The 19,413-nt window shown below is 36.8% G+C and overlaps 1 protein-coding gene across 6 annotated transcripts in view; it reads left to right on the forward strand.

Moving 5' to 3' along the window:
- LOC128867898 (uncharacterized) overlaps positions 1-19,413 on the forward strand; it is a 192,645-nt gene that overhangs the window by 39,116 nt on the left and 134,116 nt on the right. For 2 of the 6 annotated variants that reach the window (XM_054109491.1, XM_054109493.1), the window contains exons 2-4: positions 2,205-4,655; positions 5,740-6,061; positions 6,233-6,373. In XM_054109491.1, coding sequence (XP_053965466.1) covers positions 2,630-4,655; positions 5,740-6,061; positions 6,233-6,373 — 2,489 coding nt within the window. In that variant the 5' untranslated portion in view covers positions 2,205-2,629. Of the gene's footprint in view, positions 1-1,914; positions 4,656-5,739; positions 6,062-6,232; positions 6,374-19,413 lie in introns of those variants that run through there. The other 4 variants (XM_054109495.1, XM_054109494.1, XM_054109496.1 and 1 more) reach the window with 4 other exon arrangements.

Here is a 19,413-nt window from a genome sequence, read left to right on the forward strand (position 1 = left end):
TATAATATATCCCACTGAGCCTTATTTTATTTAGTGAATTATGTCATTCAATTCCTGTGCCTGTATTTACGCTCGCAAACTAATAATACGCTCGCAAATATAAATTTTTTTTTTCCAATATATGTACTTTCGAGCGCAGCTACATGAATTGGGTATTTTCTGAAACCTTGAGAACTTCAAGAACTTTAAAATACATTTTTATTTATTATAATCTGGTGGATAATTTCATCGCATTTATTTATTGAATGTGAAACCCGGCATATGCCCATTGCGGCTATGAGTTACATGGTCCATACGATCAATTTTTTGAATTATTTTTTCCAATAAGTCTGGGCATGTGGCGTCGATAGTTTGTCTGCAGCTAAAAAAAAACCCGATAAATATATATATGTATATATGCACTTCCGAATCGTAGTCATGTACCAACCCATTCGGCTACGGCGGTCGTCAGGGCGCAGCTATTATTATTAGTTGCTATAGTGCCGTCTTTGGGCGCATAGTCCCGAAAAAAAGTTTTCCAATGTTATCTACTTCTCGCTTTTATCTTCATTTGGGTTCATAAGAGACATTCGGCAATTTCTAAAAACGCTTCGTTAAGCCCACGTCGCCAAGATCTTTTAGACTGTCGCTTGCGGTGCCAGCCTTGTCGTCTCCACTCCAGTGCCATTCTACTCATGTCGATTGCTGGCTTGCGCAATGTATGGCTAATCCAATTATATTTGCCCTCTCGACTTTCAATGTCAAATGGTTTTTGTCTGCTTCAAATGATAATTGTTCTTAGACATCGGCTTACAAATTTCTGCAGCTTCCACATTGCAGATACAGACACCACCCACGATTCACAGCCACATAGTAGGACGGAATTAAGAATTCGTAGTTTGGTACGCGTTGTCAGCTGTTTGGAAAACCAAATCTTTTTGAGGCTTGCAAAAACTGCTTTGCCTTTTTGATTCTCGCATATCGATATCGTTGTTATTGTTGTTGTTGTTTTAACAGTAATAGAAGCCCCGTCAGTGTAAAGTGTATCACCGTCTGGCTCATCTAAAGGTAGGCCCAGGAAACATGTTCTTTCGACAGGTTGGGTCCAAAGGGAGAGGAGGAGTGTTAGATGAGTAGGCTTTAAAGGACATGTGAAAAGGTGGTTAGTGTCGTGCGGGGTGCCTTCACTAGCCCTGCTTAGTGAACAGTGTATCCATATCGTATTTTTCTCCACCGTCCAGTGAAATTTGGCTTCCTCGATAGGTGAAGCTGTTTACATTATCACTGGACTCCCCATAAATAGTGAATCTATTTTCTAGCAAAGTGTTGTTTTCATGGGCTTAGTTTTCGCGACATTGATTCGTATTGCAACGATTTTGGCTAGGGGGTTTAGGTCATTAAGTTTGCTCTGCACTGCAAAAAGTTATTTATTAAATTTTCCGTAGTAAAGTTTTCATACTGAAATTATCTATTTCCATTTATGAATAAATAAATATTCAACCTCACTCAGGTTAGGTTAATCCACTTTTTGGATATAGAAATATTCCCTTCCACCAAAATAAAAAAAAATCTTTAGCCATTTTTTCGTTATTGCAGCTGTCCATTTGGCCGTGTTACGCTATACTTCAAAGGAAATCCATTAAACAGTTGGTTTGTTTTTCCCACAAGTGATTCGTTTTTTACCTCACTGCAGTCTATTTTGCTTTAAAGCCTGTCCAAAAGCCTTGGCCTTCACCCGCAGCATTTATCATTCAACTATTATTTGCATGTATTGCTGCTTGGCGTGAAAAAATCTCTCTCTCTCCCCCCGTCTCTCTCTCTCTCTCTCTCTCCAGTTTTCTGAAGTTATTTCTCTTTTTCCACAAATAATCATCTCTTTAACCAATTCGCTCTCAGATTTTTTGGCCTCTAACCGTTATGACACATATTCGTATTTTTCCTGTAAATTATTCGAAGCTTTTCATACAAACGCACGTACGTATTTGCTTCATATCCCGCCGTATTTTTTAATGTTTTTGTTTTCACATATTTTCAAAAATGACATGAAATTTAATGGCCACCAAAACAAAATTGGCTTGCCAAAAACGTCTTTCAGTGCAGTCGAAATTGCCAACAACATCGCACACACAAAAACGCGGCGTCAAAGTGTACCGACGAGACGGGCTACGCCAATTATTTAGACTCAAAATTTTCCATTTTAACTTGTCTTTAAACTGCACGTTTAGGAAATGCATTTGGCAACGCACAATTGCAACGATCTTAAAATTGATACGAAAAATAAAACGATACGAATTCACGGAAAGTACACGAAAATCGCAAAATTCACCGACTTCAGCACAGCTACCAAGAAATTTGAAGTAAATGCTTATAGCTGAAAAACTTAGAAAATTACAGTGTAACACAGCCGCCAATGGGATGCGTCCAACAACAGTTGTAATACGCCGCCGCCGCCAAACTTAAAATATTTTATGACCGTTAAACATATGCGCGTCCACACATACATATATACCAACAAAAGTGTTAGTGCGCAGCAAACTTTAAGTGCAGCCAGAAATAAAAAAGAGTGGAACAAATTAAAAAGAAATTATAATAAAAAAAAATACGTTCGCTAGTCAAAGTTACTTAGTAAAATTAAGAAGACTTATTCACGATGGAGAAGCTGCGCGATAAAATGTGGTTTCGCCTCTCGGGTGGCGGGAGCAGTGGGGCAGATTCCGCAGATGATGCATCACCCACAAGCACCAGCAGTATTAATAATTCGCTGGCGGTGCCCAGCTCAGGCGGCAGTGAGCCGTCGCGTTTTGAGAAGTTTCGACGTGCTAGCTTTCGTCGCAAATCTACTGGCCACATGCCGACACGTAAGCGTTCCAAATCGCCCCATTTCATATTGCAAGCGGACAAATCCACTTCATTGGAGGAAGCGGACGAGGATGCGGAGAAGGAGCGCAACAATGCAGTGTTGGCGCAAGGGCAGATATCGTCAGGTGATGCGATGATCGGAGGCAACTTGCTTGCATGCCCATCACAACAGTCACTGTATCATAGTGAGGTGAATATTTTATTGAATGGAGCGGAGGGGCATATTACAGCACTGCCATTGCTCAGCGATCCCAAGCCGGAGTATAAGAAGACGACACTCAAGTCCATCAAAACTGATCCACCGAAGCGCAAATTCTACAAGTTCTCATCTTCATTAGCGCGTCGGCATGGTTCATTCGAGAGTGCTGAAGTACCACCGGCTGTAAGCACGCTTGCGCGCTTGGGTGAATATACACCAAAAAGCACCCACAAACAGCCTAACGCAAGAGTCGCCACCTCTGTCGCCGAGTATAGTGATGAGGAGGATGATAACGACGACGATGACGAGGATGCGGATACGGACTCCACCGATTCGGATGACGAAAGCAGTGATGCTGACGCCGACCAATTATCGCCTCAACGTGGCAATGGTAAAGAGAAGATACTGCTTACCGACCCAAAGTTTAAACATAACCGCATCGAGAAGAGTTCTTCCAAAACGAAGATGACCGATCTGGAGAAGCGCGAGAGCTTGAAACGTTCACGTAGTGCGCGCAAAATAGCTGCGGCCGAACGTGTTGCTGCTGCAGCGGCAGCGGTAGTTGCGTCTTCTGCGGTGACGGCGGGTGAGGAGGCGGTAAGCCCACAAAAGAAGAAGGATAAACGTGCGGAAAAAGAGGCGGCTAAGAAACAATCACGTGGCCATAATAATCTTAATTTAAATGCGCTCGTCAAATTCGTGATGAGCAACAAGAAATTTCTAAATACTGAAGAGTTTACATTCACGCGTCGCAAGTCGGTGTCGGAAGTGGCCACAACGGCTATCACTTTGGCGGCCACTTGCAAGCCAATGCCGATTGCGTTAAAGTATCCGCCCGAAAATGTAGTGGCCGAAACGCCGAAGGAGCATGACACCAAGGCTGAGCGCAATGTAATACTTGTAAAGAAACAAAATCTCAAGAATTCATTTTGCGATCATTTAAACAACAATAATAACGAGTGCGGCAGCGATAAGAACAAAAAGAAGAAACAAAAGAAGCAGAAAAAGAAATCAGTGGAGCTGGAGGAGTGTGTGAACAGAGAAATCTACAAATGTATTGCTGAGGATGATACGCAAAAAGCATTGGACGCCAAAGTGAAGCGCAACAGTTCAAACAGCTCGAAAAGCAGCAAAAGTAGCGGCAACTTTGAGGATGAAGCTTTCTACTCTTGCGATGAATTGGAACGTGAGGAGAGAGCCAGAGCCAGTGGTAGTTATGGTGGTGGCGGTAGTAGTCGCGGTGGTAGTGTAAGTGGCGTGGAGGCATCGCCTAGCTCCAACACTTCTGGCTCCAATTCATCTGCAACGAACTCATTGTCGCCGCCAATTTTTGTGTCGACCGATGAGGCGGGCACTCAAACAACAGACGTAAAGCGTAAAACATCTTCCCCATCTCTCACTTCGAGAGTTGCGGCCAAGATCAACGAAAAAACGAATAACTATCGTAATCGGAGAGCAGTCGCAGCTGCTGCGGCTGCAGCGGCGAGCAAAGTGGCCAAAAAGCAACGCAAGGGGCAGATGTCCTTGACGACAAGCGGAGGTGTTGGTGTAGGTGCAAGTGCGGGCGCGAGCGCGAGCGCTGAAAAGCGCGCAGAATTCTACAAGCAATTAAGTGTTGGTGAGCAAAATAATAAAATAACTAAAATATATAAAAAAAAGTTATGGAAAGGAGCCATATTGAATAGTCAGTCGGTCAATGCTTTCAAGCTTAATTTACCTTTCTTACTTAATATGGACGATATTGGGTGGGTAGTATTGGGTATTGGGTTTAAAAAGATATTATAAGTAGCAGAGCATCTCAGTTTTGTTTTTTTGAGCAAGCAGAGTTCAGTTTGACATCAATAAGTTTTATTTGGATGGGCTTCTCATAGTTGAACTTTGACCTGACGGGCATTCCTTCGAAATCTTATATGTGACGTATTGACAGTTAGCGAGTTTGTATAAAGCTCAAAAACACATTGCAGGGGGAAGCCTTCTCTTGACATTTTTAGATAGCGAAAACTTTTAGGTTGTTCAACTTCTGCACCACTTCCGCCTGTTCCCAGGGAGCACAAGTTCTTATAAACTCAAAAGTACTGAAACCTGAACGCTCTAGTAAAGAAGAAAACGAAGAAGCAGGTATGCAATAAGGGTCAGGAACGAGACGTGTGAAATCATATCTATTGCTCTTGGCCTTTGAATAGGGAGGCCTGTTTTTGTAAAATTATTCGTGTAGAGTGCGATAATCAACGAACGCAAAAGTGTGGAGATCTTTACTGGTTAGAAAGTGGCTGGGTAAGAGAGTCATCAAGGGATCACCAACGATTTCTTAATCCCCGCAGCTATTAGTAAAGAGCATACTTATTTTCGGAATCAGTGCAGGGATTGGTTTGGGATGGGTGCAAGGGATGGGTGGAAGAAATAACCAAACTAACTTTCCTACGCCCATAAAAAAGATAATTTTTGAAAAAAAAAAATAGATTATGATTGGCTTCCTATTTAGAAATGGCATGTAATCTCCAAGGAGCCAAACGTTATTTGGTGAAAGATTGTGAAGTTTATTTGTCTTATTATTCAATGAAATATTACATACGCACTTACTTTATCATCCTTTTTTATGAAATATTTATTATAAATATTTAATTTTGATTTCCTAATATTTTGATTGCCTAACTAATTTTCTGCCATCTCTCTTCCTTCTTTTGCCCTCATTCCATTTTCAGAACGCTTGCACACATCATCCATAGTGCGACAACCCTCCGATCGCAGACCGGATGCAGGCAACCAAGCGCTGCGTTCCAACGGCAATGCCACAACGTCCGCCGACAACACAGACGATGTACAGCTACGCTTGCCATCGAGCGCTTCATACCCAGCCAGCGGGCCGGGCGGCGAATCAAGCGCTGGCGTCGCGGGTAAAGGCGCATTGGGACGCGCAACGCGTGAATCGAATGTGCCATTGCCAGGCGATGCGGCCGACTTGTCAGCTGCAACCGATACGAATGCGCAGGATGCAGCAGAAGGGAAAGATGCACGCCGCGAACGGTGAGTTGTGATTTTGATTTTCTCTTATTCTCTTTGTTTTTGTACTAATTTGTTTTCATTTGCATGCCTTTTCCACAACATGCACATGGCGCACAACGATTCGCGTTCTATGAAAAAAAAACCAAAAAACCGAAACATATTAAACTTGAAATTGGCGGGGCGTACGTACAGTTTACATCAGCAACATCAACAGAATAAAAGCGCACCCGTCTCGGTTAATCGCTCCGAATCATACAAGGAGCGTTTATCGCAAAAACGCAATCGCAATAGTCGACGCAAAACATCAGATCCTAGTCTGACGTCAAGGCCAAAGTGAGTAATTTCTTCCATTTATACATTTTTTAGCTAAAAATAAAATATTTTCCGTGATTCGAGGATCAGAATATTTTTGCTGCTCTTGATAGATATGCATACATACATCTATAAATTCCCTAAGAGTGTTGCAAAATTACGTAGGGCCCGTTGAAAAAAGTAATGTACTGAAATACGTTGAGTGGTCTTGAAATTTTTGAAGATTTGCTTAATATTGGTCAAACGGCCAACCCTCATATGAAGAAAATATTCAAGGTGTGCTTTCCAATTCTAAATCAGAAAAGTTCGTGTCAAAGTTCACTTTAGGTATCAGCCAAATTTTTTGAATTTCTCTCACTGGACATTCCCACCAAAGTCAGTTTGATGTTACTAGAACGAGTCGGATTTATGTCCGGCCCAGTACTGTCACTGTAGTAGCATTCGCCATACTTTTAATACACCATACATTATTGAATAAATTTTAAAAAAATACTAGCCTTAGCCTTTTACAATTTATTTGTCTCAAACTTGTTTCCAAAAATAATATCGTTTGAATAAATTGTGTATACCTACCGTACCTATAATGAAAAGTAATAGATAATGAAAAAAGGTTGCGTATCACCTGCCATATAAACTGAATTTTTAAAACCTCTTCTCCGGAACCCCAAAAGCTAAGGCGCTTAAATTTCACACAGTAACATAAATTACGACTGAAAATTGGAAAAGGTGGCGTAGTATCTCTTATACAAACTTAAATCTAAAAAAAGTGCATATTTTATGGTTTATTCGATTGAAATTGGATAAACGCTACTACTATGGTATTGGTAAACTTTTCAACCACGGACAACACCTGTATTTATATCCTTCTATTTTTTGACAAAAGATGTATCCAGCTATACCCCTGTGGCCACTGTTGGTTGGTTGGTTGGCTGGTTGAAGCGATGCTTCATCCAGAATCCAACTAACGCTTCCGCACCATTTTGTTGCCACATCCTCGTTACCTTGTTTAACGGTTATTTACAGCATGATTATACCCAGTCTGTGCAGTTCAGCAGCCTTACTAGGCTATTGACATCTAAGCGAAACAGTTGTTTGAGACTCTCGAACATCTATCCAGGGTTGAGATTCTATCTCTCCATAGGGCAATGGATTCACAGAAGAAATGGAAGACTGTTTCCTTTTTCTCCCGTTTTTTATCACTGTTTGTGGGCCACTGTAGCGGCAGCAAAATTAAACCAAACGTATGAAAAAGGTAATTTATTGTGCACGTATGCAATCGTATGAATTATTATTTTTTTTTAATTTTTTTCAAACTAATACTGGTTTCGTTCGTGCAGCCGCACCTGAAATTTCATTTTGCGGTGTATAAAATAATTGTTCGAAATACTTGTGAATAGCCACAAAAGTCCGTGAATTCTTTTTAAGAGGTTAGAGGTAGTCAGAGGCCCGAAAAAATGATGATTTTCAATAATTTTTTTTTTTTGCTAGTCGATTACTTTATTTTACAAAAATAAAAACATAGCATTAATACACCAAGTTTCGCCTTAAGGGGTTACGCCACTCTAGCTACTGTAAAAAAAACAGTTTTTTAAGGATTTTTTTTACATTGAAAGAAAGGTGCTAGGAAAAAACTTTTTAAGTATATTATTAAGCATGTATTTAAGTGTAATTACAAATATTTTTATTGAAAAATATTACAAAATGGCGCCTTTGGAGTGAATCTGTGAACGCGCCCTGCGAAAAAGGCACTTCACGGCACGCAGTACAACTGACGTAAATGTCCACCTAAACCAAATTAAAAAAATTCTTCTCAATCGACGTGAGTATAGCTGTAGAAATATGTACGGGATTTTAGAAATATTGAAATTTGTGTATTTTGCAGATGTTTGAAGTCAAAAGTAGAATTTTTCATCTAAAATGGAACCGTTAATTGTTTATAAAAATTTTTCTAATTAATTAATAAAAAAATCCGTACGTATTTCAGTGCGGAATAATGTTCTAAAGATCCTTGTACAATTACAAGTGAAAATATTAAAAATTGTTTGTGTTATGCTGCGTGCAGTTTTGAAAAATCACGTTTTGAGATAAACACGGTTTAAATTTGAATAGTCGTGTCAGAGACGTCAGAGGCGCTCGCGCAAAAGTGCGAAATATTAGAGATAAACATTTTTTTCACGCATAGGACTTTTTGTTTTATATTCTAAAGAGTTTAAAGCATCTTTTAAGCAAAAAAAAAAAACAAATTCGATATTTTGAAAATCTTAGAGTGGCCTAACCCCTTAACTTTAGCAAAATTTAAAAAAAAAAAAGAATAATTGCAAAAGTTATCGCTGTTTATGTGGAGCCGGTTTCTCCAGAAGTTGCTGCGGTCATCATCACAAGTCCTCGGAGATTCATCTCCAATCAATCGGACAAGAGAAATTTGTTTATTAATAGATAATTTTGTGCCTGATCGAAGCTTTTTTCAAAATTAACAATATGACGGGCTCAGGAAATATTTTTCAGATTTTCGAGAAAAAACCGACGATTAATTGTTAAAAAAACGAAATTTTTGAGAAAAAAAATCCCTTGATCAGGCACGAGTTTTTTATGTTTTTCAAAAGCAGTATAAATTTTATTGAAATCTACCAAACGGTTTTTAAGTTGCAGTGATCACCAGTTCAAAAAACATAGTTTTGAGAAAAACGCATTTAAAGTTTTTATACTTACTCTCGAACGCTCCGGAGCGCCCCAGCCCGCTTTGTTAATTGTTGAATAACTCGAAAAGTATTTGGCGGATTCACTTCAAATTTTCACGCAATATTTTTATTTTTAACTTCAGAGTAACGTTATTTTCATTTCTTTTGAGGCAATATTGAAGACTTTAGTATTATTTCGTAGGTTATAAAAGCAAAAATGCCGTTCGGAAAGTCTCGTTTAGAATCCATGGCAAAAATAGATGCCCTTTTGCAGTAGGAAGGTAAAAAACTAGATTGCGAAAATTGCTGAAATAAGTGCAACTATTGTGGTAAAGATTCTTAAAAATCTCAAAGATTACTTAAAACAAGGAAACCGTGGTCGTCCTCCTATTGTTGATGAGCCAATAAAGCCACGTATTAAGCATTTAGCAATTAGTAAGTCGTTAAGTGCAGGTGGCATTAAGTCCCAGTTATCATTAGACTAAACGTCGAATTCAGCAAATTTTGAGTACTGACGATAACATCAAATACGAAAAAAACTGCATAAACCTAAGTTGAAACAGTGCCATAAATACGCTCGAATGCCATTTGCTGACAAATACAAATTTTGCTCGGATCATTTTTAGTGATGAGAAAAAGTTCAATTTAGACGGGCCAGATCAGATGGAAAGATGAAGTATTGGAGAGACACACGCACACGCCGCGAAAGGGCAACTTGCTATGCTCGTCGGCTACCTTATAGTTTGGGCAGCTTTTGAGCATCATGAGAAGTCACCTATTTATTTTATTTCAAATCGCATGAACTTGGAAACGTACACAGCGCTTCTTGATAATCGAATTTGCGGAAAGGTTTTAGGGAGAAAATTTGATATATCAGCAAGATAATGCTGCAACCACCGACTCTTGGCTTCTTCGAAGAGAGAAAAATCGACCGTTTGGATTGTCCAGCATGTAGCCCTGTTTTAAACCCCATTGAGAATATTTGGAGACTACTATCTGGTAATTTTTACCATCAATGCCTGATCGTTTAAATGAAGTTATTTCCAACAGTGGGGACAGCACACACTATTAAATATTTTTTATTGTGTTTTTTTTTTTTTTTGTTTTTTCTTTTATCAACTTTACAAGTATTTGTTACACTATTAACTTCGTATAAATATATTGTTTGGTTATGTTTCACTTATGAAACATAAAATGATTTTTTTTCTTGAAATATATATACATTAGAATTCAAAAAAAAAAATAAAAAAAAAAATACGTATTTTGATATCTTAAAAACCTGTTTTTTTTCATAATTTGGTTCGCTGGGGTATTTATATATATATGTATATAATTGGCGGTCCTTCTCATATTTGTGGCGTGCGTCTTGATGTTATTCCACAAATGGAGAATTTAGTCATTTAAAATTTCAAGTCAGCCGGTAAAGATATATCGAGTTATGAGACCGACCGAGTTGAAAAATGTTAATAGTCGCGAGAAAAATGCCTTTTAATTTTTTTCTGTACTGAGATTGAGAAGTATTTCGACATTTTCCCAACTTAATTCTTCGAGTATTTCAATTTTAAAGTAGTAGGACATCTTTTAAGTGAGAAACGAAAAAAAAAATGTTTTCCAATTTTTTTCTTAAAAAAATTACTAGTACTACTTACTACTTAAAAAAATTACTAGTACTACTATGCAGGCTACATAAATTAATTATACTCACCTGGCGGCCGCCGTAGCCGAATGGGTTGGTGCGTGACTACCATTCGGAATTCACAGAGAGAACGTAACTTCGAATCTCAGCGGTCGCCCCTCGGCAGGCAATGGCAAACCTCCGAGTATATTTGTGCCATGAAAAAACTCCTCATAAAAATATCTGCCGTTCGGAGTCGGCTTGAAACTGTAGGTCCCTCCAAAAAGGGTGTACGAGCCAATTAATATATATATATAGGGTTTTTCAGTAAGAGCGCTTCAACCTTTGAACTTTTTTGAATAAAACACTAACGGTTTGACTTTTTTAACTAATTTTTTTTTTATTATCGAGTTTGAACATATACATTTAAGTATGAAATTCGATTTCTTTTGCTTGACCACCGCGTGCACGTTTTACGAAGTCCAATCGTTGAACCCAATTTTCGACCACTCTTTTGCATAAATCGGCCGAAATTCCAGCAATTTCGCGTTCAATATTGGCTCTGAGCTCACAAATCGTCGCCGGCTTGTTACTGTAGACCAATGACTTCACATGACCCCAAAACGGGACGGCTTGTTAAATGGACCGTAAAATGGCCGTAATGCTCTTAAAGTAGCAGCAACAGAACGATTATTTTCATAAAAAATTTGCACGATTTGCAATCGTTGCTCAAGTGTGCAGCGTTCCATGATGAAATGTATACTAATGAAGTTTACAAATGACAAGCGAAAAATAAAAAATATTGCGTCGTTCGCCCTTCCTATCGGAAAAAAGTTGAAGCGCACCTATTGAATAACCCTATATATATATGGCATTTAGTAGGGGAGGGGGCCCAGTTGTGACTCGGGTTTTGAAAAAAATCAAAATAACTTTTTCGCACGATTTTCAACACGATGCTTGGTGCGCGTATACACAATGCGACTATTAACGTTGGTGTCTGTCCAAAAACTGCAGAACGTCAAACGAACATGATTGGCAGGGCTCAAACTGTCATTCTCATACCGCATGTCAAAAATATTTAGGTGCGTCACAACTGGGCCTGCGTCACAGCTGGGCCCCCTCCCCTACTTAATAATTTCAAATGCACTCAAAAATATTGTCTTCGGAAAACCAGTAACTCCAAATTATTTATTTAAATTTGTACGCGCCTTTCGTAAATTCCTGCGGTTTTCAAATTTCACATGCGCTCCAAATACCAAATGGTTTCTAAACAATACCAAATCAATTCATGTGAATGCCGCTTTTGTATGCGAACCAGAAAAGTTTCGCCAGAAATGCAGATGAGGAAGAGTGAGGAAAATGGCTGCAGAATTATGGCAATTTTTACAAAAGACTCAATTTTGTTTTTTCACTGCCATTTTTCTGCAAAGTGTACACGCATACATACATACATATATGTACGCATGAATCTGTATCTTCATAAACAGATTTTGCTTCCGCCATAAACCACAAATGTTTGTTCGTTGCCGTTCGATCGGCTGGTTCCTAAAACCGCAACAGGCAATGCAATGCCAAGGCAACGGCTTGGTTGCCGGTTTACAGTGGAAGACAATTTCTTGCAGTTTACTCAAAGCTACTTCATGCCACATGGCCAAGATAGACACACACACACTCACAGATAAGCACAAGTAGTCCACCATACCTTGCTAAACTCCTCAACATCACCTTTGCATAACGCCATTGAATGCATTGAACCATTGCGCGCTGATTGTTTTGCTATTGCTTTTGTCGCAGCGGCAGTTGCAGTTGCAGTTTAACCACAAAAACCCAATAAGCTCTGCCGCTTTTGCTTAACACCTACACAAAAATTGGAAAATTAATTTGCCGCATATTGTGTCGTATGTGCTGGTGCATTTCAAAGGCACATGTGACATTTTATTACTGTGCGATTCGAATGTATTACTGGAAATTTTGTCACTACAAGCGCGTAAATGTATACACGACTGCGAATACGCTGCAAGCAAAGTTTGTTGTGTGAATATAAACAAACAATTTCCGGTAAACAATGCGATTCGAAAGGAGCGTAAATGAAAATTTCCCACTATTATTTATAAGGGCATATGGCAGGAAATGCATAGGTGAGGAATATTATTGCAACATATTTTGAAACCTTTACGATATTAAACGTGTTTTTATCGGGGGTGCGTGACGTAAACGTAACAATAGGTAGGCAAAAATCAACAATTGGGCTCGTAAAAATGTCTTAAAATAGTATCGGATTGTAGCTCTACGTCAATGTAGTTCATAAACATAAAGTAAAAAAAAACATCTGAAACTTGTTTTTCTTAAATGGAAGAAATTGAATCGAACGGTCCATTTGCTGTTGTTCGTAGATCATTGAAGGGCATTTTGTGCTTACTCTGAAGGCTCGTGGATCGAAAAGTTGAAAAACTGGTTGATTGTCTATAAGTAGACATCATTGCATGCCTACCTCTATAGTACATTAGGGACACGGGGAGTTGTATATAGCATTGGCGATGTTGTTGTTGTAACAGCATGCTAAAATCTGTCAGTGCAATGTAGACTACCGGTCGACTTCGTCTATCTCATCTAACGATAGGCCCAGGAAACTTGCTGTTTCGACAGGTTGGGTCCAGAGGGAAAGAGGAGGTTAGTATCGTGTAGAGTGCTGGGCGTATGTTTAGTATGTCGGAGTCGATTTTGAGCCAAGTTTACGCAGATCTCTTCATCTGCTATGGGTGGTTGTTGGACTCCGATTACGGCATTCGGGGGTCGGGAATTTAAGAAGGTGGAGCTTTGGAGTTCATCAAGCTAACTCTCAGCACAGTGACACATGCTAAAAATTCTATAGAATCACTGCCCCCCCCCAAACTTTTGAAATGTGTACTTCTTTGTAGACTGTCATGTTCTAGATTTTGATTGAATTGAAAGCATTTTATCATTAGCAAAGTCCGTGCAAAAATAAAAACTACTTAATTGTTTGTGGTAAACCTTTTTATTTTTCAACATAGTCTCCGTTTAGGCTTTTACAACTCGTCCAACACTATTCTAGTTTGTTGAGCCCTTCGGAATAATAGGATTTGTTCAAATTGAAAAATAGCCATTCGTTTCTGCACTCGTACTCGTTTGAATAAAGTATTTTTCCCGCCGGTCACTTCTTTAAAATAAGGAAAAATAGTAGTCCGAGGGAGCTAAGTTTCCTGGAACCCTATTTCCATTAATTTTGCGACCACAACTGCTGAAGCGTGGACTGGTGCTTTGACGTGATAGAAAAGGACTTTTTTGAAAATCATTCGACTTCCTCGATTCAAACGAATGCCAAACACAAACAAATAGACCGAACTGGCTCAAACTTTGCGTGTGTTTTTCCACGAAATGTGTTATTTGTTACAGTTATTGTTGCAAGGGCTCAACTCCGCCTATGGGGACCTTCCTAACTTCTGGTTGAATATCTAGCTTCTAATTTGCCCACAGAGATCATCCCATCGCACGTAACTCTCTTTGTCGACATTTGAATTCTCTCTAGAATGATACGAAGGGGCTTAACACGTCAAGCGCCATATACATCGCTTGCACATTTACTTTTATTAAGGTGCCGTGTGTGCCGCTGCTTGTTGCGTGTAGGGCTAAATTCAAAAGCGATTATTTCTTGAAAAATTATATTGGGAAAAATATTTGGGGTATTCACAAAGATGTCGTAAGTGTCATATTATTGTATGTCGTAAACTTTAAACGGCTAGAAATATATAATTGGGATGTTCGCAAGGTGCTGTGCAAGTCATGCTATGAATTTTTAGATAGTTAAAAAATAGTTGGCTGTAGTTTCAAATCCTCTAAATATTTGTTTAACCATTAAAAACTTTATAATTTTATACAAAACCAATTGACTAAATTGTATGTAAAACTTTATTATTTAAATGTTAAACTTTATAATTTTTGTCCATTTCTAGTCTTCAAAGAATCCTTTTAAATTCAAAAATAATACTAAACTCTAAATTTTTCAAACATTTACAATAATGGCACTCGAGGAGAGCAAATATCATACATAGAGTCAACGTCCACAAATAGTTTATGCCAATTGGCAAGTTTTGACTATTCATTTATTTTTTATTTAATTTTCATTAATTTTATATAAAAATATAATTCATAGTACTACAAAAACCATATAGTGCAAATTTTCAAACTTGGTACAAAATTCATAAAAATTCGACAAACTATCATGAAAATTTCAAACTTTTTAATCGGAATTTCTGTATGCAATTTCATAGATCAATGAATTTTAATTTAATAAAGTACAAGCTTCAAGTAGGGGAAAAATCTCACTGATTTTTGAGATTTATTTTCGATCGCGGTCATGTGCATTTTCTCCATTTAAAGTCTATGCCATTTTTTTTTTATATGGAAGAAATTGTGAAAAATCAACGCGGTTTTTAAACCACTTAAAACTTGTTCTTTATTATACCGAAATTTATTGAGCTATAAATTTGCTTATCTGAATTTTTTCAGAAATTCCGTTTAAAAAGTTTGAAATTTTTATGAAATTTTGACGAGTATTTTTTTTTTTAATTTTATACGAAGTTAGAAACTTTGCTTAAGATGGTTTTTGTAGAAGTATGAGATATGCTTTTGTATAAAATTTATTAAAATTTAAAAAAAAAAAAAAAAAAAAAAAAAAAAAAAAAAAAAAAAAAAAAAACTTGTCAATACGTGGTGTACGCTTTCTTTTGACACTGACAGTATATGGCGGAACTCAACGTGTTAATAGTTGCGTCTTGAGATTCATCGATATCTTCTATTCATCTTTACATCGAATTTTGCTTCACTAGTTTTTGTCGACCAATTTTGAAATTTATCAGGCTGTTAAAATTTAAAGATGCGAAACTATTCATTACGAAACTATGCAATTTCAAAATTTTTAAAATGTCGTAAATTTAAAAATTAATTTTTGAAAATTTAAAAAATTTAAATTTAAAAATTATTTTTTACAAATTTTAAAAATTTTAACTTAATTTATTTTTATTTCATTTTTTCTATTTTATTTTATTGCACTTTAAAATAATTTTTAAAAATTTATTTATAAATTTTAACTTAATTTATTATACTTCATTGCACTTAAATATTTTTGAAAAAATATTCTGAAAATTTTAAAATTCATTGGTAGAGCAGAGCCAGGCATTAATTTTTAAATTTTAACTTAATTTATTTTATTTTATTTCATTACATTTTATTTATTTATTTTTTGTGTTCTGTTTTTCCTATTTACAAAATATATTTTACTGCATCCCATAACTTTACTCTCGCGCGCTGGAAAAGCTTCCTAAGCACTTTGCCAAAAGCTGTATGCTCGCCAGCCACTGAAGCGCTTTTTATTTGCCCTCAAAACTTGGAATCCACAGTCTACTTGATTTACTGAAGCTTTTCTGCACTTCACGCGCTTTTCACACTTTTCCAGCTTCCCTGCGATATCTTACCCCCTATTTAATATGGGGATTTCTCCTATTGTTCGATATGGGTATGAGTGTATGCTTGCTTTTGTTGTAGCCACTTTTTTGGTCGAAAAATCAGCCAGCCTTCCTCCAAAAATTCTTCAGTTACAAATCTGGCGTTCGCTTAAACGCTGCTGTTTTGGTTTATCAACTGTAAGCAAAGAGGAACGAACGTGTTTCTCAGCGAGTTCACGCGGGTGATTTGAATTTACGAAAAATAGAGTAAAAATTAAAGATTTCGAGTGCACTTAATTTCTAATTTTTGAACTGCAAAACAGGTGCAATAAGAAATTTAAATTTTCAACAGCAACAGCAACAACAGAAAATATTAACTAAACATTTTAGAATATTAAATATTTTAAAATGAAAAATATTGCCGGTGTTTAATGTTGCGTTTATTTTTGCAAATTCTCAAAAAGTGATGTGTCAGTGAAAAATTCGCAGTTCCTCCCTTAATATCGTCTGTGGAATGTGTGACTATACTGTAGAGATGATTTGTGGGAAACTCAGTTAATTTCGAAGAAACACAAAAAAAAAAACAAATTAAATTAAATATTTTTATAACTGCATGTGTGTGACGTTTATATATAAAAGTAAATTATGCGCGTTTAAGCGCTCAATAAATTTTGTTTAATATAAAATTAATCGGTTTTCCAAGGCATTTGGTGAGCGAAATGTACCCACAGGACTTTATGTTTGTTGGGGAAATAACAGAAAAACGATACATACAGACATATATGATTTGCAAGCGTATTTTCGATTTTTTATTGTAAAGAAATATTGCACAATTGCTGCGCACTGATGAAGGCTGTGAAAATCCATGGATTTCCACAAGTTCGCGCTATTCAAAGGCATACATTTTTAATTGACTCGGAAGTGGGTTAAAGGTCCATAACCGAATGAATGTTTTATGAATTTTGTTGTTTGCTACATAGTAGCGCTTTTAGGAGTTTTTTTCTCGTCTATGAATGCCAAAAAATTTTGAATCTGCCATAAATCTACTGCAACTCACATAACACACACAGAGACGCACACACACACACGCACACATGAACTTGTTTGCTTGCATCAATGTTGGCAAGGCGTGTAAATACATTCGAACATGTTTTTTCTGTTCCTCCTTTTTCCCTCCGCCATGCACGCATAGTTTCTTATGATCTATGCGTTGTACGTCATTGTTGGTTATTTGCTGCTATTTGCTCGCCCTAATTTTTGTTTGTTAAAAAAGTAGAAAAAATGTGCTTGCAAAAACCACAAAAAAAGTATTAAAATGTGGAAAATATACTAATCGGTATCCATTCTTTAATGTATTATTTTCCCACTGGCGCCTCATATTATAATTCTCAGCCTTCTTCGCCTTTTCGCAAATCCACTAATTGCCATTTTTCAGTTCGGTTATTTATCAGTGAAATTGTGGTTATATTTTTTCTTTGTGTGCACGTCTCTGCTCGATCATATTTAGGTCTCATTTCGTGCATTCACATTTAATTTTGACCAGCACAAAATATTTTATATTTCGTATAGTGGTGGCGGTGCGTTTTTCCTTTGGCAGTATCTTTATGTTGATGTCCATTAGGAAATTAGAAAATAATTTGGTGAAAATCCAAATTAAGCGGGAGAGAAATTGTGGGGAATTAGCCGCAAATATTCATAATTTAAGCAGTCTTTACTCGAATTGTTTATATTTTAAACTATTTTGTTTAGTTGGAGATTATTTAACTTTATTTGAACCGTTAATACGACATACACCTGTCGTCAGCATTACGCATTGCTTACCAAGCTGAGGTCTTCTAAAGACGTAAATTTTTTTATCTTTTTATTTCTTCTCAATTGTAGGCGTTGGATGATTATTTGTTATAAATTAAATTTAAACAATTTTTTTTTTTTTGGGGAAGGAAGAATTATAGGCATTAACTAATCACTATAAAAAAACAATTAGGATTTACTTGTTCATTGTAACAATAATTTAACTCGTGTTACTTTATATTATCCTAGCACAAACTTGTAAGCACCCGAAATCCTTTTGGCCACGTGTGGATCGGGTGCGCCCGAGCGAGCTTCGCTTTTCTCACAGCAGACTATCCTCGAGATGTGCATGCTGAAAGAATTGGAATTACCCCGAGTCCTTTTTGCGGCGGATGTGTGTAGGATGGGGTAGAATCATCCCAACACCTTCTCCTTAGATGCCCTGCTCTCGCGGGGCTAAGATTTAGGCATCTTCCATCATCAGCAGCATAAAGCGTTTAACGCAACCTCAGCACAGTCATCGTTCATTATTAACACACACTAAAACCATCCTCCTAACCACCCCTCGCCACTTCTCTCCGGCCTCTCCTTTCTTCCCATCGGTCTTTCTCCACCTTCCTTCAAAAAGGTTTTACGAAGGACACATTCGTTTTCTTCATCCAAATGTGCCCACTCCTTGGGCAACCGTTCCAACCTTATCTTACGCTATGCGTTTCTGTGCTGTGTTATGTTGTGCTATGCCTCATTTTAATTTATTTGAGATTAATCCCTTCTGTTACGTTATGCTGTTTTATATTAATATATATTCTGATATGTTGTGCTTCTTTTATTTCAACTTATTTAATTAATTTAATTGATACAAATTAATTACTAAACTAATTTCATTTTATTTTATCTGAACTTATTTTATTGAAATTTATTTTAATTTGGTTAATATTTGAATAATTTTTTTTTCATTTTGTAATTATTAATTTATCTCGTTTTATTCTGATCTGTTTTATTTTATTTTATGTTATGTTATGTTGTGCTATGCTGCGTCATGTTATGTTATGTTAGGTAAATTATATTATGATATTTAATGTTACTCAATTTCATGGAGTGTTATGCTATCTTATGTAATATTGTGCTATGCTATGTCATATTATGTTATGCTACGTAAATTATTTTTCACTTTATTTATGCTATTTAATGTTACTCTATATCATGGAGTGTTATGCTATCTTATGTAATATTGTGCTATGCTATGTCATATTATGTTATGCTACGTAAATTATTTTTCACTTTATTTATGCTATTTAATGTTATTCTATTTCATGGTGTGTTATGCTATGTTATGTAATACTGTGCTATGCTATGTCATTTTATGTTGTGTAACGTAAATTTTTCACTTTGTTTATGCTATTTAATGCTACTTAACATATTTATGGTGTGTTATTCTACATAATGCTGTATTATGTAAGTTAAGCTTCATTATGTCTTTATATTTATTGCCTATATACACTTCATTCACTTTAT

This window comes from Anastrepha ludens, chromosome 6 (genome assembly GCF_028408465.1).
Source record: "Anastrepha ludens isolate Willacy chromosome 6, idAnaLude1.1, whole genome shotgun sequence".
In the NCBI taxonomy this organism is placed as follows: domain Eukaryota; kingdom Metazoa; phylum Arthropoda; class Insecta; order Diptera; family Tephritidae; genus Anastrepha; species Anastrepha ludens.